The sequence below is a fragment of the Pseudorca crassidens genome, chromosome 3 (assembly GCF_039906515.1).
Source record: "Pseudorca crassidens isolate mPseCra1 chromosome 3, mPseCra1.hap1, whole genome shotgun sequence".
NCBI lineage: Eukaryota > Metazoa > Chordata > Mammalia > Artiodactyla > Delphinidae > Pseudorca > Pseudorca crassidens.
Window position 1 is genome coordinate 110,815,947 of NC_090298.1, and position 24,614 is coordinate 110,840,560.

The following is a 24,614-nucleotide window of genomic DNA, read 5'->3' on the forward strand; positions in this document are numbered from 1 at the left end:
GGCCTCGCCCCGTCGCTCCCCAGCACTCTGTTCCATGTCCGGCCCACAAGCTGGGCCTACAGAGTGGTAGTGGCCAGGGAGGTCTTGCGGGGTGCTGTCACAGAGCCTGAAAGGAGGTGGCTAGACACGAAGGAAAGACCACAAGGCACAGGACAGTGATTTATGCTCCAAGTATCCTCCCCAGGGGCGCACAGCCCTGGGAGGGCTCACCTCTCAGGCATATACCAGGCAGGCTTCCTCCACGCCTCAGACCGCGGGGGTCTCAGGTGCCACAGAGCCCACACCACCCCCAGGCCACATCCACACTGACACGCGGGTGTTGCCGGTAGGACGAGGGGGCCGCGAGCTGGGGGGCAGCCTGCCTTGCTTTCTGGGCTCTCGCCGGGAGCCTGAGAGGCAGCCTCGGCATCTGAGGAACGCCTTGGAGATCTGGGCTCCGGACAGCTCCCCCATTCACATCCCAAGCCTTCCCAGCACCTTAACCCCAGGGAGCAAGCTTGGAAATCAGTAATGTGACCTTCAGTGCTTAACTGCACGTTTAGGTCCTTGAAGTTCTCACAAAAGTTTTGCAAAAACAGTGAAATTTATGAGGACAATAAGGTACTATCCTGGTAAAAAGTTGACATTTAAATTGTTCTCATTTTATATCTTTGTAATGAAATTTTTTGTTTCCTCTGCAGCCATTTCTGAGTATTTACTAACGTTTCTGTTCTATGCAAAACTTCAAGTCAGGCTGGCTGGGTGGCACATGAGCATAAGACCCACAGCCTGGCCTGGAGTGCCACCAGGAGCTCTCACCTCAGAACAGGGAGAAACAAGGTATCCAGCCACCCTGCCCCTGCCTCTCCCTCGAAGAGGAGGGTCTTAAAAAAAAATCACCAAAGCGTCCTATTTTAATGAGTTTTCTTTGCAATTTGTATATAATAGATTTTCGATAACAACCTGTAACAAGTTCATTTTCTACTATTCAATTGCTCTGCACTGAGGCCATTGACAGCCTCCAGCTGGGATCTTTAAAAATGGAAAGTGCTTGAAAACTCGGCTCCAGACAATGCTAGAAAGTGGGACCAATAGTGCAGCTGTTAGCAGCAAACCACTGGAGATGGGAAAGAGGCCATCTGGGTTTGAAAATTCCAAGGAGAAACTAGCAGAGGGCAAGCTGGCTGGTGAGCAGCAGTTCTGGCTCAGAACTCACCCCGCCATGGTGTGATGCCGGGCGAGACTGTTTCACCCCAGAGTCCTGATACATGTGTTGGGGGCCCCATTTTACCACCCTGGCTCCCCATGGGGGTAAGGCACTCATTGAACACCGCCCCCCCCCCCCATCATGGGCTGCCAATGGCTTTTCCTGCCCAGCTGGGGCTGAGGGGTGAGCACGCCCTCGGCTGTGTTTCCACTTTCACAGAGAAGGGAGAGCCTGGAAGGACAGAGTTCAGGCACTGGAGCATCAGTTCCTTGGGACCTTAGACAACAGCCCTGCTCACTTTATCATCTTGACAGTCATCACTGGAGATCTGAAGCTAAAAGGGCTTCCAAGGTGAAGTCTGGCTTTCCCCGTGATGCTCAGTGCTCTCTCCAGCGCCTTATGGGGTATGGGGTATGGGGGGGGTGCGGGGGGAGGCAGGGTGTGCACCTGCAGTGAAGGGGCCTCACCACTCCCCAGCAGCTCCTGCCAGGCCCGCCGGCCGGCTGGGGTAGGCCCCCGCAGATCCAAGCGAAGTCGGCCTTCTCCTGGCCCGGCCCCTCTGTCCGAGATCTGCCCTCTGGGGCCCCACTGGTCAGCCATCGCACCTCGTGACAGCCTCCTGACTCACTCCAAGTCCTTTGCCCCATTTGGGACCAGACCCTCCCAACATCTGTTCAGGACCCTTTCTCCTCCCCCTTTGCCCGGTTATCCCCAGTTCTGTGTGCAGGCCTCCCTGCCGAGCCTGCACCCAGTTATTCTCTGTCCCAGCTCCTGCTGTATTGGGTGGTGGTTCTGTTTCCCAACTACTACAAGCTCCCTGCAGGCAGGGCTTGGGGGTCTTGCTCATGCTGTGTCCCCTGCCTGGTGCTCGGGCTCTGGGAGTGTTGGCTGACCTAATGTTTTCCTCCTTCTAAGCTTCCTCATCTGTGTCTGCGCCTTTCCTCATGCGTGCTCTCCCTGCCCTGGCCAGGCTCCCCTAAAGTGTTCTGGTCGCCCGCCCGGCCCCTCACTCAGTGGACCCTGCACTCCCCGTGCACCTGTGTGGAGAGAATGGGCCAGAAGCTCCCTGCCCAGATGCTCCCTCCTTTCAGAGCCTGGCCCACACCAGCACCAGGGCACATGTGCCCAGTCTTCCTACGGTGCCCCAGTAACAGTGTTGCTGCCTTTTCTGGCGCTGGCCTGAGTCAGGGAGCTGGGGTCTCTGTGCTCAGTGGCTGTGATCCAGAGGCTGGTCCTCCCAGGCTGCCAGGGCCCAGCTTGGGGGTCTCAAGCTGCCAGGGGCTCCAGTTTTCAGCGGGGCATGCTGTGTCCTCCTCCGTGGGTGCTGGCTTTGTGATGTGGCCTTAGGTGGGAGGGCGATGGCCGCGGGGCCCGGCAGGGGCCTGTGCCAGGGTCTAGGAGGAAGTGCAAACCCACATTCCACACTAGTGAATTATTTTCCAAGGTGCACAGATTTGCACCAAGATGGCAAAGCTGACCTCCTGGTGTGGGAGCGGGGCAGGAGCCGTGGGGCTGAGCCTGGACCGCTCACAGCCAGGGTCTGCTGCCTCTGCTGGGCATGTGGCTATGGGCTGAGGGGCGGCTCTGAGCATGACCCCTTGTCTGCACACATAGTTGCTGGGAGTGGGGGTAATGAAGCAGCAGGCAGGTGACCTAATAGACTAACAGAACATGTGTCCCGAGGAGGCTGAACGGCCGGTCAGCGGCCCTGGGAGCAGGACGAGAGCTTTATGGGACAAGCAGCTTCTGTCTTCATTAAGGGAGCATTAGGCCCATGTGGGCATCAGGGGCTCACCTCACACCCCAGTCACTCATCCAGCAGATCAGGGGCGTCCGTGGAGGTGCCCTCTGGCCTGGTCTGGCCTGGCTGGTGCTTCCCCACCAGTGATCCCACCTGTGAGGCCCCAGCAAGCTGCTTCCTCTGCCCCCCCACCCCGGAGACGTGCTAAGGCCCTCCGTGACCCTTGGTGACACTGTGCTTGGATGCCTCTGCTTGCCGTGAGCACATGGTGAGCAAAACAGCCTCTGGCCTCTTGGAGCCTATGGACTAATACGGGGCCAGATGACAATAGTGTGGCACAGAGTGACGGGGGCTGGGAACACACAGACATCTTTATCATCACCGTCATCATCTCCATCATTGACCTAGCTGGCTAATGATTACTTAGCACCTATCATATACAAGGTATCATTCTAATCACTTTACCCATATTATCTCATTTAGTGCTGAGTAACCCTGTGTGGTGGCTAGTATACCCATTTTACAGTTAAGGCACTTGAAGCTCAGCTTAACTTCTGGTAAAGACCTGTCCAAGGTCACGCAGCTAGTAAGTGGCAGAACAAGGATCTGAACAAGGTCTGACTCAGTCCACACTCAACCACCAGGCCACAGTCTTATTACCGTGTAGAGATGAACCCAGGGCTATTGGCACACAGAGGAAAGCGTGTGGGGCTTGGTAGAGGAGAGAAATTAAGGAAGACTTCCTGGAGGACGAGACCATTGAGCTGGGACTTGAAATTCAGGGAAAAGCACGGTGGGGACAGTGAGAGTCTCCTTCATGGAGATGCTGATGAGTTGCGACCTGTGTTTAAATGCATGAAATGTTTCTGGAACCAGGCATTGGGGTTCTCCTACCTGCTGGCTGTGTGACTTTGGGTTAGCTACTTAACTTCTCTGAGTTTCAGTTTTTTCATCTGTAAAATTGGGACATAATCACAGTGCTGACACATGATAAATGCCAGATATCATTTTATATGACTCAAGTAGTAAGAGCTCATTACTAACTAAAGCAATATTAACAAGCAAAAAAGCATTCAGATGGCACACTGACATTGGCTTCAGGGGCACTGAAGCTCGCGTGGAAACTTTCTGGAGCCCCTCTCTCCACTGGAGGTGAGGAGAAAGTCCCTGGCAGGGGGTAGTGAGACTCACAGCACCTTCTGATACCAGTTTCCAGTTCCTCCCTCCAGTGGCCACTCCAATTTAGCTGTTTTACGCCCTTGAGCAAACGAGGGACCAAGAGAGGGAATCTGTTTTCTTTGCCCCTTGATTTGCAAGTCCTGCATGAGGCATCACACACGTTGGGGTTGGGGAGTCGTCACACTAATGGTCTTAGCATCCGCCAACACCGACACCAGCGCGCGCAGGTTACTCCTGCTCTCCAAACTCAAGAGACAAATATTCTCAGATAAAACTTCTGATAAACCCCATGCTATCTGAAATGTTGCTATTGACTATCCCAAACTAAGGAAATGAACAGAGTAGGATAAAGTGGTATCCTTACCGGCTGAATTTCCTGTCTGAACTCACGCTACATGGATAAAGAGCCGGATAGGTTTGGGGGAGGGACAGTTGCCGTTGTCTTGCCATCACAGGGTGGCTGTGAGGGCTGACTAAGATAACGGCGTCTGGCCTGGGCAGGCATTATTCATTCCAGAAGATAACGACGTGAGAGGTGAAGCCGTAACCATCCTTTCATTACGCAGAAACAATGGCAGAAAAACAGCTGTAAATTCGCCAAGTGACCACCTCCTCTGTTTTACAGAGTTGCCCTGATACAGAGGTATTGCAGTAATCAGATTAAATCACTGTTTTCCTTCCTGCTTGCCTGGAGCTGAGGGAGGGCATCTGACTCTCACACAATCAGCTCCCTGCAGTCCCCCTGACACGGGTATTCCTCCTGGACACTGTGCACCTGTGATCCCAGATGTTAACACGGGAAGCCCTTTATCTTGCACCGCGAGCTGCGCAAACCCTTCCTTGGCATGCAGCACATTGCTCTCGTAGGAAAAGGACAAGTATTTTTCTGAAAAGCAGAAGGAACTTGTAATGAATTCAAAGTGAGAGAAAAATCCTCGTTTAAAGTAACAAGTTTTTCCCATGCTCCCAACCCAAGCACTCAGAAAAGTGCAAAAACATGCATTATGAGAAAGATTTTTAAGCGAGCAACTTTTAGATCTATTTATCGAGATGAACAGACAGGCTGGCATGCACCATGCTTACCAGTAATCCTGGGGCCTGGGTCTCTGAGGTTCTGGGGCTTGTTAGGGATGGGGAGGGAGGAGTGGGGAGGAAGGGTGGGGGACACGTGCGGAGGGGACACTGTGTCTTTAGTTCCGAGATCAGCCTGTGGTTTGGAAAGCCAAAAGCAACCTGAAGAGAACGTTTGGATGATAAACAGAGGAAGAGAGGGAGGTCACCCTCCTATTCCACTGCCATCACTGTACAGACATGGGTGATTTGCAGCCTTCCCACCTTCTGACAGAAAGAGGCTGACCTGACTTCCACGGCTAAGGGATCTGTCCTCTGCCCTCCTCAGGGGAGGGTCACCTGTTCTGCAAAGTCAGGAGGAAGGTGCAGCCCCATCATGAACCCGTTCAACTGAGTGCGGCAGCCAGCAGCCCTAGGGTCCCTGGCATTGCCCTCAGCCATCCATAGACAATGGCAAACACCGGCCCAGCCTGGGCTACGCCAGCTGCACGAGAAGACGCGATTTAGGAGATCCACCCGCAACACCAAAAACTCATAAGTACAACCCACTTCTCCAGGGAAAACTCCCCTAGACCCATCCCTTAATAGAGCGGCCGAGTCTGTGCCAGGAGTCACCCCACAGACCCTGCCCTGCCTGGTACTCAAGGATCCTGGCAAAATAGAGCCTAAAAAATACAAGTTTAAAGCCTCAACTTTTGCCAGACTGTCAGCGGCAGTTTTGAAAATTAAACCCAAGATGTTGCTGCTGAAATGTTTCAGATATTACTTTCCGAGTTTGAGGGAGATTTCTTTAATGCCTATTGATTTCTGGTTAAAAAGTTGTACCTATATGTCTCATTTCAATTTCCTATTTAACATTCACTGAACCATAAATCCATTCCCAGAGCAACGGGAACTTAGAGTTCCTGTGACTTTGAAAGACCATTGATCCCGTGCGCTCCGAGTGGCTGACTGTGAGGCCTCTGTGGCAGGGTCAACTCGTGCTGCAACTTCCTTAACGGCTGCGAGTTTACGTTTTATTGCATATCTGTTATTTGGGTTGGGCTGTGATGAATGGTTTGGCTGCCCGGTTCAAAACAAGTCCAAGGCGACAGCAGAATCTAATTTGCTTTAAAAACGGTGATTATAAAGCTTTTCAAATAATAACCCAGGAATGAGGGAAACAGACAGCACATTGCTGTGCATGGGACATATGGCTGGAGGTGAAGCAAGGACTTCCCTCCTTTTCCACAGGCATAATGACCTTCACTAGGGAGGCCAGGGAGGGCTTCTCTTTCATCAGGGGTAACAGGGATGCTGCCATTTCCTTGAAAGTAGACCCTTAGCTCCTATTTGGTCCCAGACCAATTCCCATGGAGCGGGCTCATGTGCTAGAGGCTTCTGTGGCACCGGGTACCAGGACGGTGCCTAAGCAGTGCCCTTCTCTGCCTAACGATGCCATCGTGGGACATCTGAGTGCGATGCTCAGTGTATCCCCCAAGTCCTTGAAGTCCAGCCTTGGCCCCCAGCTCTTAAAAGGCACTGATCTTTTTCGTTACAGTTCCTTTTTCAGAGGGGCTTGAGCGCACAAGGCACTGTCTCAGAGCTGCCCCCAGAGAGCACGCTGCTGCTTCCCTGACGTGGAGGGCGGCTCACCCTGTCATCTGCCCCGACGTCTACTCTCTTTCTGTTCACGCCCTGTGGGAATGGCATCATCAAGAGGGCTCCGTTTGGGGAAGCTGGATGGAGAGAAGCTTACGGGAGGTGAATGCTGAGGACAGGAGGGGAGGGAGGGTCTCGTCCAGCGTGTGCAGGTCAGCGCCTAGCAATGGGCTCTCCAGAGGGGAAAGAGCACCCTCGCCCTTTTGCAGCATCTGTGTAGGTGTAGATTTCTGTGTTGTAAACACTCCTACTATGGCTGATTTAAAGCTACCAACCATTTGTTGGTAAAAGTCCTGAAAAAATCTAAGAATCGTCTCACGAGCTAGGTCTCTGGAGTTGCTGATACTTCCAGACATTCTAAAATTTAGAGATTTATTTCATGGAATAAGCTCCTCAATCCACAAAGCAAACCCCTCCCACAGCAGATTGAGCCTACAGCCATTCACACCTTATTATGAACCACCAGATGCAGATATGGGTTTTAGCCGTGGGCAGGAAGGAGGAGGTTGGGGAGCCACACCTAGTCACCGTGTATCAAGCAGAGCCCGGGAACTGGGGGTTGGACTCTGGGCCTTGGTAACAGGGACGTCGTGGACTGGAAAGGCACCGCCTGCGACAAGCTCAGGGACATTTCCCACAGGGAAGAATCGTACTCATTTTTCTCCTCTTAGGTCACATGAGTACCTCTTCTATCTGCCACAAGAGCTCTTGCTGCCAACAGATCACAAGGATTTTCAGGCCTTGTGAATGTTTGGAATAGCACACAGAGATGTCCACGAAGCAGGAATACCTTCCTGGAAAATGGAACTCCAGGTACAGCCTGGGGCCGGGGCCGAGGATGCCAGGACCTGGGGCTCAGGGTACTCAGGGCACCCTGGGGATCTCATCCCTGCTCCCCCAGTTCCAGGGCCTGCAGTTAGGAGCCGTGAGCTTGCAGGTCACGTCCAAGGGCGCCTCACACAGGGCACACACATTACCTGCTTTAAGCAGAGCCTGAATGCTGTCTGTCGTACAGGGACTTCAACTCTTTGGGGCCAAGAATGTCCCCTCTTGTCTCGGGTTAGGGCCCCCGCATCACCCTTCCCTCTCCTCTCCTAGTGAGCTTGTCTGCAGTTACCTGGGGCTCCTTCTTGCATCTCGCATCTCTTGGAAGCCCTGTTCCAGCCCCAGCTACGGCTGGCGCGAGGTCATGTCTTGGGGCAGCACCTCAGGGAGAAGACCTGTGTCCTTCAGCTGCCCTACCCACTTGCCATATGTACTAGCGACCCCACAGAGGGTCCACTCCGGGCACCTCCTCCGTTTTTAGGTAGCGCACCCCCTGTCTCTTCTTCTCCAGGGATTCCCCTGCCTCTCATCAACCAGGACCCTTGCTCTTCATCATCCTCCACAGTGACTGTTCCCTCTCCTGCCTGGCCAAGCCTCCAGCACCCTCCTGCAGGGTTTACCCCCAGGTAGGGTTCCCTGATGGGGCCAGGCCACTGCCTGGGGAGAACCCTAACATCCGCTCCCCCATGTGCAGTCACAGAATCCCCTAGCGATGTGAGGCAGTGCCCTCCTAACCGTGCTCACGTCGCAGTCCCGGGTCCCTCAAACAATAGCAACAGCGCGAAGCAACTTTATCCAAAAGGAGCAGAGCGAGTCCCCCCGCCCCCCCCCCGACCCCTACCGTCCTTACTCTTCCCTTAAAGCTCAGGCTTGTTGCAAAACAAATTCAACTGCTTTCACCTATGGAAGAAGCCAATCTTGGAAACAACCAAGGACAGACTCCAGGCCCCTGACACCATTTTGGTGCAGGAATGTCTGTTTGCCCACTGCGAGCCCCGACTGGGGCCTGACTTACGGAAGGCTGTGTAGAACTCATGGAGGGTCAGGAGGCCGTCTTTGTTGTCGTCATCAAATCGGAGGAGGTCGCCTGGTGAGCACCCCAGGAAGTCCTCTTCCAGGCCCTGCTCCTTCAGCATGTGCTGCGGGTGAGAAAGGGAGCAAGGCTAGAACCAGGAGTGAGCTCAGAGCTGTGGGCACTGCTGGAAAATGGCTCAGGCCAAGTGGGTGGGGCTGTGCTCACCAGCGTGTGTGTGTGTGTGTGTGTGTGTGTGTGTGTGTGTGTGTGTGTGTGTGTGTGTGTGTGTGTGTGTGTGTGTGTGTGTGTGTGTGTGTGTGTGTGTGTGTGTGTGTGTGTGTGTGTGTGTGTTCGTTCGTGTGGGGACTCCAGCAACAGCTCGGTGGGCCATGAGGAGCATCAAAATCTCTTTGGTATTGTCTCGTTTGATTCTCTCATTTTATAGATGAGACAACTGAGGCTCAGAGAGGGAAGGGACTTTCCCAAGGTCACCCAGTGATTGGGGCCGACTCGGGATTAGCATTCAGGTCTGTCTTCTCCCTGCCTGGGCAAACAGACCCCAGACAGTCTGAGGTGGGAAGGATCCTGTGGTCACCTGATCTACCCCTTCACGTTGTAGATGGGGAAACAGGGAAGAGAAGGGGCCTGATCAAATAAGCCCAGCAAACAGTGGCCGAACTCAGTGGCTCCCAGCTACGTAGAGCTGGAAGGTCACTGCTCCATTAGTGTTCCCCTCTCCGCCTCCACCAGCCCACTCCAATCTCAGGGCAGCACATCCTAGCCACAGCACTCCCCCCAGGAAGGGGAAACTGCCGTTCTACTGACCTAGGCTTGGGCCCCCGTCTCTGCCTGCCCTGTCTTGCCAGGAACACAAACCACTACCCTTAGGATTCCGTCACGGGGACCAGGGGGGAGCCCCTGTGAACTCCTCTCTGGATGTGGCCTGGGCCACAGGGCAGAGGTCTCCCCAGCATGACCAGTCACCTTTTGGCACGTGTGTCTGGAACTAGAGTCTTGCAAGGAAAATGCTCAGAAGGAAATCTCAGAAGAAAGAAAATGATTTTACATTTGTGGGGAGAGGGGAACAGAGGCACTTCCTCTTTATTTAACGGTCTCAGCTGGGCCTGCTATGTTAAATGCAATTTAATGTGATAATGTTAAAAAAATGACCCTTCACCCAGCAAGTAAGAGTGTTCGATAAAAGGGCGATCAACCGTAACGCCCGAAATCAATCTTCCAAAGATGGAAATTTCCCTTTGTCTATTTCTGTATTGGAAATTGATTAACTTTTCATAGGACTGACGAGTTTTTCCCGGACGCCTCTGATTCAGTGTCAAGGAAAGGCCCATTTTAGCTGGCCCCTGCGCGGCAGATTTATGAAATGTACTTTAAACACATTAAATTTTAAAGAGGAAATCATAGTCCAATTACCATGCTTGTTAATGGCTTCAGGTGCCTCGGGGCATGTCTCTGCTGGGTTAGAGCAATGCGCCCAGGAAGGTTCTGTTTACCTGGCAGCTACCGGGAGCCACGTGGGCCTGGGGCACCAAGAGCCCACAGCCGCCTCTGTTAAATAAGGAGAAAACGCCTGCCCTCCGGGCTCCCCGCACAGCCTGTATTGCGGGGAATCGAATCGCCAGATGGCTAGGTAAGCCAGGTAACCGTAACTAACAGGACCTGGGCTCTCCCCAGAGCGGCGTGGGTCACCTGTGGGTCCCTGGCCCCGCCCCTTGGGCTCTTAGCCATAGCTGGGGGCTGAGTGTTGCTGGAAGTGGCGACATGCAGGCTGGCATGTGCCTGGGAGGCCTCCCGGGGTGCGGGCCGTGGATGGACTTGCACAGGCTGCCAGGTGTGGGTGAGCAGGGGCAGGTCTGCAAACGCCTTAGGATCTGTGTTTCCCCACACACTCCCTGGAAGCAGGCTCTGGACTGGCTGGACTTGAGAAGGGGACCCTGCGTGGGGAAGCGTCTGGATAACTGCTGTGTACTCAGATTTTATGGGCACCTGTCATCCCCACAGACTTGGAGAGGAGCAGGTGGAGCCTGTGGTGGGAGCCCTCCCCCCAGGGAGCCCCCTGTACCGTGAGGAGAGCAGGTCCACTCACCGCCCCCCCCACCCCCCCGCCCCCGGGTTTTGTCTTAGTTCACCATGTTCTAGGTAGTACACACTCTGCATGCAAGTCTCCTGATTTCCTGGAGCTGCTTCCTCATCTAAAAATACTCGGGAAGGGAGGATAACACTAGCACCTACCACACAGCAAAGGGTGGCTGAAAGGTTTAAGGAGGAAATAGTAACAACAATAAAGGTGATGACGACGAAGTGATGCTGACGGCTGTCACTTACTGAGAACGTGCCGCGTGCTGGGCACTAGGCTGAGACCTTCACATCTTAGCTCATCTAACCCTCCTGAGGACCCTGCGACGGTCACAGACAAGGAACGAGACACAGAGAGGCGAAGCTGTCTGCCTAGACCCACTAGGTCCCTGTAAATGCTGGAGCTGGACCTGAACTCAGGCAGTCTGACCGTGAAGTCTGCGTTCGTAGCTATTCTACCTCCGAGTGAGGAACACATCTGTGTTGGGCACATCACAAGTAAAGGGCCTTGCTTAGTGCCGAGCCCACAGTGGGTGCTCCGTAAATGTCAGGACCCTCCCTAGCCTGGTCCTTCCTGGTGACCTGGTCACAGCTTTGATGAGGTCATTGCTGTGCCTTGTGAAGGATTTCTTTAAAGTAGCATCAAAGGTGGGGACTCATCCTATTACCTGTCCTCTGGTGGAGGGCACTCTGTGGTTTCTGGGGCAGAGCTGCTAGGCCCTCCCACCCTTCCTGGGGAGGTTGACCTCGTCCTCCCTCCATATCTTTGCCCCTGGTGTGGCTCCAGGGCCCCAGGCCCTCAGAGACAAACAAGCAGAGTAGGAGCAGGAACTCAGGCCCTCGGGGCCACCCAGCCTGCCTTTCTGCCACCAGCACCCAACAGGCCCACCCTGCAGCTGGCCTGCCTGGTGCCCTAGGTTGCTCCTTCCTCGCTTCTTTTTGCTGCAGATGCTCCAGGCCCTTGTACCACCTTGTAGCTGGACAGAGGGACACGTGTGCTGTGTCTGGGAGGGAGGCCCCATCCAAGTGTTTTCTCAAAGGGAAGAGCAGTGTTTGGGGGTGGCCACAGGGCTTCCCGCAAGCCAGCAGGCTGGGGTGTGGGCTACTGATTCCTGGATACCGCAAAGGGCGAGGTCCTAGCGGAGAGGACGTGGGGACACCCAGGTCACAGCTCCAGAAGTGTTTGGTGGGAACCAAACCTGCTTCCTTTGAACCTCTCTGCTGAGGAAAGCAAAGGACTCAGGAAGAAAAGACTTACTTCCTAATGAAACCCTCAGAGCCCAGCCGGTGTGCAGTGTGTGTTTCACCAGCTAGCTGAGAGTGCCTCAGAGCTTGTTTGTAAATATTTGCTGACGGTGGCTGGTGGGAAGGAGACACTGACATCGTTCTGTTTGTCAGATATTCTCGAGACGTGTTAAACACAAGCTCTCCGACTCCCGGGAGGTGGCTTTCTCTTGCAGGAGCAAGGCCTCCTTGGCATCCCATTACAGAGACGGTTACAAATGACTCTCCCCATGTGGATCTCCCAGTTCTCTTCCTTCACACGCAGAATGGAAAACTGGATTCCTCCGTGATGCAATTTCACCGAATGCCGTACCCACCTGGGCCAGTTCAGAGCGGCTGAGGTGGCCATCCCCGTCTACATCCAAGTCCTTAAACAGAGATTCCACCAGGAGCCGCTTCTGGGAAGCAGGGTCTTGTCTGCTGTCCCCTTCATGGAGTGGCTGCAGGCGGGTCTGCAGCGCCAGGAGGGCCTTCTTCAGGCGGGCGTAGTCGGCCATGGTGCATGGGTTACCTGGAAGAGAAGATGGGGTTATTGCAGCCAGACTCCTCCCCCGGTCTCGAGAAGACCCTCATCCACCCCACCCATCGGCAGTTACTGGGCATTCACTATGTGCAGTGCAGGGTGTTACCGGAGTGCATGAGACCTATTCGTCCGTCTGTCCACCAGTCCATCCCATAAATATTTATGGAGCAGTGGATACATGCTACACATGATGCAAATGCTGGAAGGAGCCTGTTTGTTCATCTCGCAAATGTTTATTGAGCACCTACTACAGCCAGACACAGAGTGTTTGCCAGACGGAATGGGGAGATCCGTCCAGGGGAAGTCCCAGCACAGCCCCACAGCGGCTTTAGGAGAGCCGCCCCGATTCCATTTTGTAATAGCTCATCTTTGCCTTAATCCTACCTTAAAGGCTGCTTTGGAATCCTTGGTCTCATAGATTAGCGAGTTCCAGTTAACAGGACTAATAAGCCCTGCTTAAGTTAATTAGGTACACTCCCAGGGCTGGATTACTTCAAAACGAACATGAGTACACAAGCCTACGACCAAGACACAAAAGGCAGCTTTTACAAAATTAAAACCAAAGCGCACAGCCCGTTGCTCTTAGGCCTTTTATCATGGCCATGCTTGGTCCACAGCATCCGAACCACACAGTGTTTTGGCAAATGAGGCCTGTGACGCACTGTGACATGACATAGTTTATCTCGCTGGCAACAGGCCATGAGGATGCTCCCCGCACAGGGCTGCACCGTGAGTGGAGGCTGCTGGTTGTTAGCGAACGGGAGAGCCTCTCTGGCCCCACTTCCCCACCTCCCGGGATGGAATATGTACTCCAGCACCTGGTGTTGCTGAGCCCTGGAGCAGGGGTGTGCACTCCTCCTCATCCAGTCCAGGGTGAAGCCAGTGCCCTGCTGGGAAGGGAGTGTCTGGGGCCTGGGGCTCGTCCCCCTAAATCTAAGGCCAGTTTAGGGCACCAGGTCATAGCTCAGGGGTGCTGGAGCGCACTGGATCTGGAGTCCACCGGGTTTGAGTCCCAGCTCTGTGGCTGCCCGTGTGTGTACCTTGCACAAGGTGCCTCAGTGATTTCATCTGTGAAGTGGGGAGAGCAGTGCCTCCCACACAGGGCTGTTAGGAGGGTTAAATAAGATACGCACATAAAAGGCACAGCAGCGGTTTGGCACCAAGTAAGGGCTCATAAAATGATAGCTACTCTCCCCCTTGTCATTATTGGAACCACATTTGCCGAAGAGCAACAAACAGGGGAGCTGCCTGGTGGGGAGAGTGCTGGTGGGGAAGCCTGTCTCTCTCCCTGCCTCCCTAGACAAGCCTGGATGGTCCAATCACTTTCTTGTGCTTGTTTGTGTTTCTAGATTTTCTTCCAATTTGGGTCAATTGATTCTTGTCAGAAACAGATACCTGTTACTCTCCTCCTGCATGTTTATTTAGAAAAAAATCAATTGCTGTGTTCAATATAATCAAATCTATTTGCTCTCTGGGGGTTTCTATGCTCTGACAAGAACAACTCACCCACCCCTCTTTGGCCTTGTAGGGTATCCATTCCTGGGAGCTCGTAGGGCCCCTGGTTGGCAAACCCGATTCTCAAGTCTGTACGGCGTTGAGAATTGTGGCTGTGTCCCACGACCACACACTCACGCCCAGGGGAATACGTGGCGGCCTGCTGGGCTCTGCTTCCTGAGCCTGGACAAAGGTCAGTCTGGGGAAAGTAGAGGAAGAGCTTTGCTCAAATCCTGGCCTCCAGCCTCCAAGAGGGTGAAACTAGTCCTGGCAAATGGATAGCAGCTGGATGCGGTATCTGAGTGGAGAGAGAAGCTTTGGTGGAGACGGCAGTGGAAGTCTCTGTGGGGGGATCTGCAGGGACCTGCACTGGAGGGCCTGTCGGGCTTTCCTGGGGACAGGCATTCATGCCCAGATGCTGGGAAGCTAGTGCACACAGCGGATGGCTATGGGGTTGACAGGAGGCTTGACTCAGAAATGCTAGTGTACAGTTAACCTACAGAAAAACACACTACAGCAGGGCCACCTGAAGGATGGGCCAGGCCAGGTCAGATGGGGAGAGATGTTTCATCCTTGCAGGTCCTCCCAACCCTCCAATCTTCTTCACAGACCCTGGTGGGGCACAGATCTCCTCTGAGCTGCCTGCTGCCCTAGGCCAGGGGTCCGAAGCTAGACAGCACCTCCCACTCTGGCAGGCCAGGGAAACCTTCAAGGTGGGTTCTGTCAGGTGGGCTCCCCAGGCTCTTCCCCTCTTATCACATCCCTACAGTTCACTGTCAGTTCACAGTGGCTTCTCCACCCTGGCAGCTGCCCAGCACATGAATCCTGGTCAGGAAGGTATGTACATGTCTAGAAATCAACTTGGGGAAAAGAGGTGGTTGCGCTCAGTCTCCAGGGCCAGCTCCCTGAGCCCCTGGTCTGGCCTCCTGCTAGGGCTCATGCCAGCCATGCCCTCCCATCCTTTTACCAGCATTTACTCATAAACTCTGTGCCCAATACTGGGCAGCACTTTGAGGATACGATGGAGCTTCCCCTCCTGGGCATCAAGGGTGCCCGTGGAGGGAGAGCTAACGAGGCCGGGGTGAAGGAAGTCTCCCTAAGGACGGGACCTGCAGGATGAGGGATCTGTGGGCAAAGGACGCAGAGGGAAGGGGATGCCAGGTCACAGGTACTGCAGGTGCAGGAGCTGGCGGCACAGAGGAAGCTGGTGTGGCTGAGCCGGAGTGAGGCGGGGATGGGGGCACAGACAAGGCTAGAGGGAAGTGTGGAGCTGGCGTTGGATGCCAAGACCGGCAGATCACACTTTGCCAAACTTGCCGTGGCTTCTTTTCTTTACTGAGGGCCTCACTGTGCCTGGATGCTGCTGGGCGTGGGGGTCCTGGGATAAACTGAGCTGCTCCTGGAAGACGATTTGAAATCCTTCTTTATCCCAGGAGCACTTGCACTTTACATGAGATTCAACCTGGAATAATTAAATTATTGGCCCAATGTTCCTGAGCTCCTCTAATATCCCTATAGCTCTGGGCGACCACGAGCACCAGAAGAAAGACACCCTAATGGTGTCACTTTAGATTCCAAAATTCAACCTCTTTCAAGACTTCTGATGCTTCATCTCCAGCAAGGACTGCCCTCTCAAAAGCCTTCCTTTTTGGTTTCCAGGATGAGTTTACCAAATCCCAGGTTTAGTTTTTTCATTCACAGCCCCCCCGGTCACACTGTGGGGTCGGACGGAACAGCTCACCAAGGTGGAGCGTGGGCGTCTGTAAAGGTTCCCACCCTGCTGCCAGCTTTAAACCTTTGTCTTATTGTAAAAGAAACACACGTCCATCAAAACAACAACAACAACAAAACACTTGGAAAGTGCAGATAAGTATAAAGGAAGAAAATAAGTTACCCATAATCCCCTTCCCAGAGGCTGGCCAGAGGTGAAGCCAGGCTCTCTGCACAGGTGACCCTGACTGTGAGCCGTTTAAACTAGTGGAGCCCTGGCTGGCCTTGTGTGTCGCACGGGGCCTGAGGCCCGGCCCACAGAGCCCCTGTTTTCAGATCTTCCTCTTCCCTTACTCAATTTGGGCAAGAGCTTCAATACCCAAGGGTTGGGTCTTTCTCAGTATCATGCGGGTCACTGTTGCCCGCCCACCCAGCAAGTCCACCGGGGACTTGAGGAGGTAGGGGTGTGGAGGGAGAAACAATCTTAATAGCACCTGCCACACGAATGTGCTGCTTGGGGTTGGTGTTTACTGCTCCCTCCAGTGTTCTTTTATTTTTCTTTATATAGCAGGTTTTTGTTAGTTATCTATTTTATGCACATCAGTGTATACATGTCAATCCCCATCTCTCGATTCACCCCACCCCCACACTGCTTTCCCCCCTTTGTGTCCATAAGTTTGTTCTCTGCATCTGTGTCTCTATTTCTGCCTTGCAAACCAGTTCACCAAAAAAATCCCCATTTTTCTAGGTTCCCCATATATGTGTTAATATACGATATTTGTTTTCTCTTTCTGACTTACTTCACTCTGTATGACTGTCTCTAGATCCATCCATGTCTCAGAAAATCTACAAACAGTAAATGCTGGAGAGGGTGTGGAGAAAAGGGAACCCTCTTGCACTGTTGGTGGGAATGTAAATTGGTACAGCCACTACGGAGAACAGTATGGAGGTTCCTTAAAAAATGAAATATAGAATTACCATATGACCCAGCAATCCCATTACTGGGCATATACCCAGAGAAAATCATAATTCAAAAAGACACCTGCACCCCAATGTTCACTGCAGCACTATTTACAATAGCCAGGACATGGAAGCAACCTAAATGCCCATCGACAGACGAATGGATAAATAAGATGTGGTACATATATACAATGGGATATTCCTCCAATGTTCTTTACCCAAACCTCTGCCCGGCTTACTCTTCACTGTATATTGGCCACTGCAGAAACATCACCCAATCTAAACTAGCACCCCCAGCTTCATAATTCTCTGTGCCCCACATGTCTGGGGTGGGCCTGGGTCCCAGGGACGGACCCTGCCCCTTTGGAGGGCAGGTGTCTGGAGGGGATACAGCAGAGGCTTGGGGACCACAACACCCTTCCCGGGTGCCCCCGTGGGGGCTGACCGTGATGATGGTGAGAATGGCCATGCCCAGCCTGTCCTGGGAGCCCTGAGCCTGGGCCTCCGTGGCCTAGCCTGCAGTACGGTCAACTTCCTTACTATTGATCCAGGGTGGGTGGGTGGGAGGGACTTCCAGAGAGGACTCTGGAGAGGAGGACGTTTGTATATGATATTGAGGTCTGTGACTTGAATGAGCTCACCTGGAGCTGCCCAGCTGGGACATTAGGGGACCTGCTTCATGAGTAGGCAGACTAACATAATTTGTACATGCTTGGAAAGTCATTTAAGTGTTTCCCCTGTGTCTTGGTGTTTTCAAGGAAAAGAAAAATTTGTGTCATTATAATATGGGGACTTTGGGGTCTCTTTGTGACTTAGGCTAGGTCGAAGCCTTTTAGTGAGGCTTGGAGAGTCCCAGGGAAGACCCCTCCAGGCCCATAAACTCACTGTGCCTGATTGCAGCCGATGCTGGCCTGCTGGGTACCTTCTTGCGTGCTTTCTCCTCTCCTCTTCTTTCCCCTTTCTCTGGGGCCCAGCTCAGCCCCCTCCTGCGCACATACAGAACCATTGTCATCCATCCATCTTCTTACTCTCTGCCCTGTACATACGGTCTGTTTTTGTGTGTGTGTGAGGCTTGTCCTCTGTCTTAGTTTGGCCTCCTGCTTAGCAGCCCCTGCAACTAGGATAGAGGGTGAGCAGTATATTTGGAGATGATCCCAAGAAGTGCAGGGAGGAAGGAGGAAGTGAGACTGGGGACAGGGAAAGACAGTGGCAACCCGGGGCTCAGTCCACAGGACCTTGCAGAGACGGTGTTGAGTACACCTCGGAGCTGCTCCACCGAGGTGCCGGGGGCAGGGTGCTCTTCTACCAACTTCCGGCCCTCCTGGGCTGAGGGCTGCTCCTGGGGGCATTACCCCCACCCCAATCCAGCACTTGTGGACTCAGCTCATGCTTGAGGCCAGAAAGGGCCCTCAGGCTGAAGATGAGGTTGGAAGCTATTTACAAGTTCACGGGGACTGATCACCCGAAGCTGCACGGAACCTCCGGGTTGACTGTGGGAACCTGGATGGGGTGTTACCAGCGTCGGCTACATCCCTCTGTGGGGCTGCAAGTTCCAAGCTGGTGGGACTGGCCTGGATAGTCACACGCACAGTGTGACAGTGTTAAATGCTTGTGGATGTGGTTGAGTCCTGCGGCTCTAGGCAGACTCTCTCCTCAAGAAGCTAGGGTGACAGGACCACTGTGTAACAACCTTAGCTGGGGTCCTCAGGTAGAGACAGCCTTCATCACAGGCTGCCACACCTGACACCAACTCCACTAATGACAGTCGTTGCAAGGCTGGAAGGAGCACTAGACGGGGAGGCAGGAGAACATCTGGTTCTGTTTTTGAGCAGCTGTGGGACCCTTGGAAAGGCATCCACCCCTGCCCTCCTTGCATCCACTTCCTACCTTAGGTTAGAATGGGGGCAATAACAGCCCTTGACCACCTTACAGGGTCCTTTTACGTAAAACTAAATATAAACAGACTTTGCCATGTCTGAGTGGTCAGCCAGCCCCGAGGGCTTCTCTGCATGAGATGGGCTCAAGGCCCTGTGTGAGCCGGGGCCTGGTGCATCTGTCTTTGTCCCCTTCACTGATGCTCAGCGCCTGGCACAGGTGGCCACAAAATCAGTGAAGACTTCTTCACTCCCTTCCCCTCCCCACGAACATTTCTGCTCTAGGGCCTTTCACGGAGGGAGGCTTGTGTCCCGGCCAGCCTGGCAGTGATGAGAATCCCCAACAGGCCCTTGGAAGGGCCCAGCCACCCTCCGCTGGCTGGGGTGCCCCCTGTGCCGCAGCGCTGGCCTCGGGCTTCCTGCCAGCATGTGTGTGCGCGGGGCCCCTCCTGCTCACAGACCGGGCCTGTTTTGGCAGATAAAATATTGATCAGCCCGCTGAGGAGCCCAGAGTGTGATCCTATTTTCATGTCAGAACTTGGTAATGAACTACATTTATCAAGCCCGTTCTCCACGAGAAAGGTCAGCCGCAGATCTGGCTAAGTTGTTATGACACCTCATTAATCTAGTTCCCTCAATAACTGTCCCTCTTTGAAGATTCTAATGTTCTCCCATTCCAGCCACAGTCCTTCCACTCCGAGGGAGATTATTATAGCAGGAGCACAGGCACATCCGCATTTAATTTTTTGAGCAAAGAGAGATAGGAAGCAGGTAGCAGCTTCTGGAATTAAACGTCTATCAAAGGCACGCTTTCTATTGCAAAACAAAGGGAAGTAAGAGAGACACTGAGAATATTCTATCAGCCACATGCGCCCCTGCCAGCCTGGGCCTCAAAGGGGCGGTCTTCACTCTGTGGCAGGCAAAGCTTCCGGTCCCCGGTGTGGGAGGGGCTGGTGGCTCCAGAGTTGAGGAAAGGGGGGTTGCACAGGGTGGGCAAGGTGGGAGGCAACAGCCAGGAAGCAGGACGCTCAGATTCTAACCGAGAGGGAGACAGGCCATATGGTCGAGGCCCCGGACAGGCCCAGGTCCCAGATTCCGGGGGAGCCTGGAGACCCGTGGCACCAGGAAGGGAGGTGGTGCGGGAGACTGCGGAGGGGCCGTCTCTGCCTGCCACCCTCTCCGACATCCCCCCGCCCCCCATCTTCTCTGTCGCTGCCCTTTCCCTAGGCTTCACTCTCTGTTATTCATGCACTGTTGGTGTCAGGCTGCCCCATCAGATGGGGGCCCCTGGAGGCCAGGGCCCTGCCTTGTTGCAGGTGTGACGCCAGCACCCGGCCCACGCGCCTGCCTGCAGAAGGTGCTCATTAAATGCCTGCTGACTGGATGAAGGTGGAATCTTGGTGGAGAGCCGCTACAGCCCTGCCCTGAGGAGGGGACAATCCCGGCCACCCTGAGCCACAGTGACTGAGGTCTGGAACTCCGGAGAGGGCTGGGGGCCGTGTCATCACCCATCATATCAGTTCCTGGTTGGAGGGGGGCATGAGATGCACGTGTGGTGGGGCATCTGCAGTGAGTGTGTGTACGTGTAGCTGTGCTCACTGCCGGGGGCATGGGCCCTACCTCGCTAGTAGGGGCACCCCAAGACGTGCGACAGGGCCCCACAGAGCTGCGCATGGCCAGGCGGGGGGTGGCGGTGGTGAGCCACAGAGGGTATGCTGCCCTGCTGGACACGGGGTCACGTGGAAGATGTCTCCTCCGAGCCCCTGTGGGGACACACACGGCTCTTCGGGACCTGCCTCTGGAGAGGAGGAGGAGGAGAGGGTCTGTCCTCTGGTCCTGCCACCGCTGGTCAGGACACCCTGGACAGCCCTGTGAAAAGGCCAGGCGGGGGGTAGGGGGGCTAGGCTCGGAGCGGCAGCCCAGGTGGGGAGGCCTGAGGGGGAATCTGGCCACCGCACAACTTCGGCAAAGGCCTGGTCCCATACCAGGGCTCTAATCAGTAACTGAGCACAGAGCTGACCCTGGGGACCCTCTGAGCTCCCAGGGAGAACTTTATACACAGGCAGAATTGGGGGGTCGGGGTGAGGGGGATCTTGAGGCCCCTGTGAAGACCCCAGCCCCCAGCGGCCTCCAGGGTGCTGGCTCTTCTCTCACCAGGGCAGCCCTGCACTTCAGAAGTCCCCTGCAAACCCCAAATTTATGATAGAGGGGACTGCAGGACAGGGGTTACTTGATATCATGAAGAACTCCTCTGCCATTAGCAGAAGCCATCCCACTTGGGCATGGGTGTGAGCTAAGGAGCCGGAGGATGGGAAGGAAGGAAGTGCTGTGGGGGGGCCGGTGGGTCGTGCTCTGAGATGCCCACTTGTGGGGGAAGGGCAGCTCCCTTCCCGAGCTGCACAGCAGCCAGCCATGCCCTCGAGCCACACCCTCTGAACTCCAGTCCTCCTCGACCTGGCAGGGTGGCCCAGCCCCTAGGCTCAGATCCAGAGACCCTCACCTGGGAGAACCCCCAGAAGGGTCCAGGGGAGAGACTGGATGTGGCCACAACCTCTTGGTGGCTGTTGGGTCCGCTCATGGGTAGGCTCTGCCCCGAGCCCCACCCAAACACCAGCAGTTCTCACATTGTCCCCAGATGGCCTGACAAGTAATGTCACTGCTGCAGGCAAAGCTGGGATCTTCACCACCAAAGCAAAAACTCAGCTTAATCGTCTGGCACCAACATCACAGCTGAACATGGTTGTGTTACATGGGCCTCCACTGCAATGTGTCATTCGGAAGTCTATTTTGAAACCGCTAAGCTGTGCAAAGAGCAAGAAGCATTTTACTTCCTGGTCTAATTTATGAGCCGCCATAACTTTACTGGAGTTTAGTTTAAGAGGAACAGATGTTTAACTTGATGTAAATGCATGAACGTTAACAATCTTTCTGCTGCCATTTCTGGGACAATTCAATTAACAATAAATGCCAAAACCAATGGGTTTATCTTTAGGATATGTTTTCACTAATACGACGTACTTTTACTGATGGTGTTGACCAAGCCACAAAATTCTGAAAATCCCTGGCGCTTGTTAAGCGCACACGATACGGCCTCCTCACAATCCCCAAACAGACACAAACAGTTGTACTCAAAGTCACTCCACCTGGTGACTCCCTGCTGGCTGTCCCCTGGGGCCCGTAACTTCTGAGCAGATGGGTCACTACTGCCACACTCAGGCCCCCTGGGGAGGTGTTTGTGCCATGGCCTGAGCTGCGTGCGATTCCTGGCTACTCCCACTACCTGTCAGAAAGCGGCCTGCAGATCTGCTTCCAGGTGCCCCTTCCTGGAAGGCCCTCTCTTCAGATCTGACTTTTCTCCCAAGGCCCGGCTCTAAGGAGGTGCTCTGTCTGCTCCAAGCCACACACTCTCATCCTGTCTTCGTCTCTGCCCGTCTCCTCTGAGACTGTGCTCCAACACCTTTGCATCTCCTGCGTGAGTGTCTTCAGTCTCTTAGAGAACTGGCCGTGCGGACTGCAGTGGACGCCGTCATGGGCCACGAGGGCGCCGGCGAGTTGCTGCCTGCCCTTGGTTCGGCGTGCTGGGCCAGTCTCCCACCGCACCATCACTCTGGGCTGCAGCTGGCTCCCCTCCTCACGCACTAGTCTCAACCCCAGAACCAACGGCAGGCCCACCACTCATTCATTAGCAGCCCCTCATCGGCCCAGACCCCAAAGAGGGCCTAGCGTCAGGCTGGCCAACTGTCCGTGCTCAGGGTCCTCTGCTCTTTGCCCTGGCCTGTGCTATTTGTCATCCCAGCTTCTTTGGAATATTCTGGGTTGAAGGTACAGGACCCACTTTGGGCCCACAACAGGATCTGCACATCTAAGGCTCCACGTGGCCTCCTGCCCTGCTTGGCCCAACACACGTGCCACGCAGACCACGCACCTTCTTCCCCAGCTGCTGCACCAGAGCCGATCAAGGCTGCTCAGACGCTGGGTGGAAGTAAACACCTCCACCTGCACCTGAGTTCTCGGACAAAACCTCATCTCAGTTTTCGACCCAGCATCAGGTCATTTAAATTAACAAAGCCACCCAGAGCTTTGCTAGACAAATGGTACATTTGCTCATCAGTGCCTGGTTCAATTGATGTTGCCATACAATCTGCTCTTTGACATTTACAGTCCTCTCTTCTATTCCTATTAGAGAAAGCAAAATCGGTTGGATTCCAAGGAGAGGGATCCACATACACTTTTTATGGTTGATGGGCACACCTATCAGGTGGCCCCAGAGTGAAAGAGTAATGTTTGAAAACTTGAATAAATGCTAAAGCCCTCCTGGCATTAAGAACTTTAGTTTTTACTCTTGTGTTCGTGGGAACCTCACACAACTAGGTTCCCTACCAAGTGAGTCATGCTTTCTAGAAGGAGGACACTGACTCCTTACAGACTCCAATTCCCCACTTTCCGGCCTGGAAGCTCAGGCCCCTGCCTACTCCCCACCTGCCCTCACCCGCACTAAGAGGAGAAGCAGTAGTGCCGGACCAGAGGACGGCCAGCAGTGGGGAAGCTGGAGTGCGTGAGGGGGAAGAGAGTGGGCACCAGCCCACTTGCTGTGATTCCATCAATTTTGTTCCTGAGAATTGCTGGGAGGCTTCCCAAACACCGAACCAAAGGGCAGGGTCCTGCTACTGAGGCTGCAAAAGTTTAGTTCCTCAGGGGTCAGATTGTCCAGAAGATGTTACTGCTTTGAGCTTTCAGCTGCCCTGTTTTTTTTTTTTAAACAATTTTATTGGAGTATAATTGCTTTACAATGGTGTGTTAATTTCTGCTTTATAACAAAGTGAATCAGCTATACATATACATATATCCCCATACCCCCTCCCTCTTGCGTCTCCCTCCCTCCCACCCTCCCTATCCCACCCCTCTAGGTGGTCACAAAGCACCCAGCTGATCTCCCTGTGCTATGCAGCTGCTTCCCACTAGCTATCTATTTTACGTTTGGTAGCGTATATATGTCCATGCCACTCTCTCACTTTGTCACAGCTTACCCATCCCACTCCCCGTGTCCTCAAGTCCATTCTCTAGTAGGTCTGCGTCTTTATTCCCGTCTTGCCTCTAGGTTCTTCATGACCATTTTTTTAGATTCCATATATACGTGTTAGCATACGGTATTTGTTTTTCTCTTTCTGACTTACTTCACTCTGTATGACAGATTCTAGGTCCATCCACCTCACTACACATAACTCAATTTCGTTTCTTTTCATGGCTGAGTAATATTCCATTGTATATATGTGCCACATCTTCTTTATCCATTCATCTGCTGATGGACACTTAGGTTGCTTCCATGTCCTGGCTATTGTAAATAGAGCTGCAATGAACATTGTGCTACATGACTCTTTTTGAATTATGGTTTTCTCAGGGTATATGCCCAGCAGTGGGATTGCTGGGTCATATGGTAGTTCTATTTGTAGTTTTTTAAGGAACCTCCATACTGTTCTCCGTAGTGGCTGTATCAATTCACATTCCCACCAACAGTGTAGGAGGGTGACCTTTTCTCCACACCCTCTCCAGCACTTATTGTTTGTAGATTTTGATGATGGCCATTCTGACCAGGGTGAGATGATATCGCATTGTAGTTTTGATTTGCATTTCTCTACACCGTGGTCTTTGAGTGGCCACTGAGCTGAGGGGGACCTCGCCCAGAGACGTGGTAGGCTCTGAGGCCGCTGTGGGCTCAGTGAGTGGTGGGGACAAGGTCTCCTGGTGCCAGAGTGAGGCTTACATTCAGGCAAAATGAACACTTTGCTCTGTGTGGAGTCGCAGCACGGGAGAGGCACTCTACACACCCTCTCAAGAAGGGTGGTGCTGTTCCCAGGATGCATTTTGGAATTCCATGTGGGTGTTTCTGGTTATCACGATGATTGGTGGGGGCCCTAGTAGCACTTAATGGGGGGGCAGCAGGGACCTTAGGGATCCTGCTCTCTGTAGCACAGTCCTGCCCAACAAACATTTGCTGGGCTGGCATCTTGTACAAGTTT

General features: G+C 53.7%; 1 protein-coding gene across 2 annotated transcripts in view; it reads right to left on the reverse strand.

Annotated features, from left to right (window-relative positions):
- FSTL4 (follistatin like 4) overlaps positions 1–24,614 on the reverse strand; it is a 450,257-nt gene that overhangs the window by 142,096 nt on the left and 283,547 nt on the right. For both annotated transcript variants that reach the window (XM_067731745.1, XM_067731746.1), the window contains 2 exons: positions 12,354–12,547; positions 8,659–8,782 (listed from right to left, as the gene is read on the reverse strand). In XM_067731745.1, the coding sequence (XP_067587846.1) occupies positions 8,659–8,782; positions 12,354–12,547 (318 nt within the window). The remainder of the gene's footprint in view (positions 1–8,658; positions 8,783–12,353; positions 12,548–24,614) is intronic.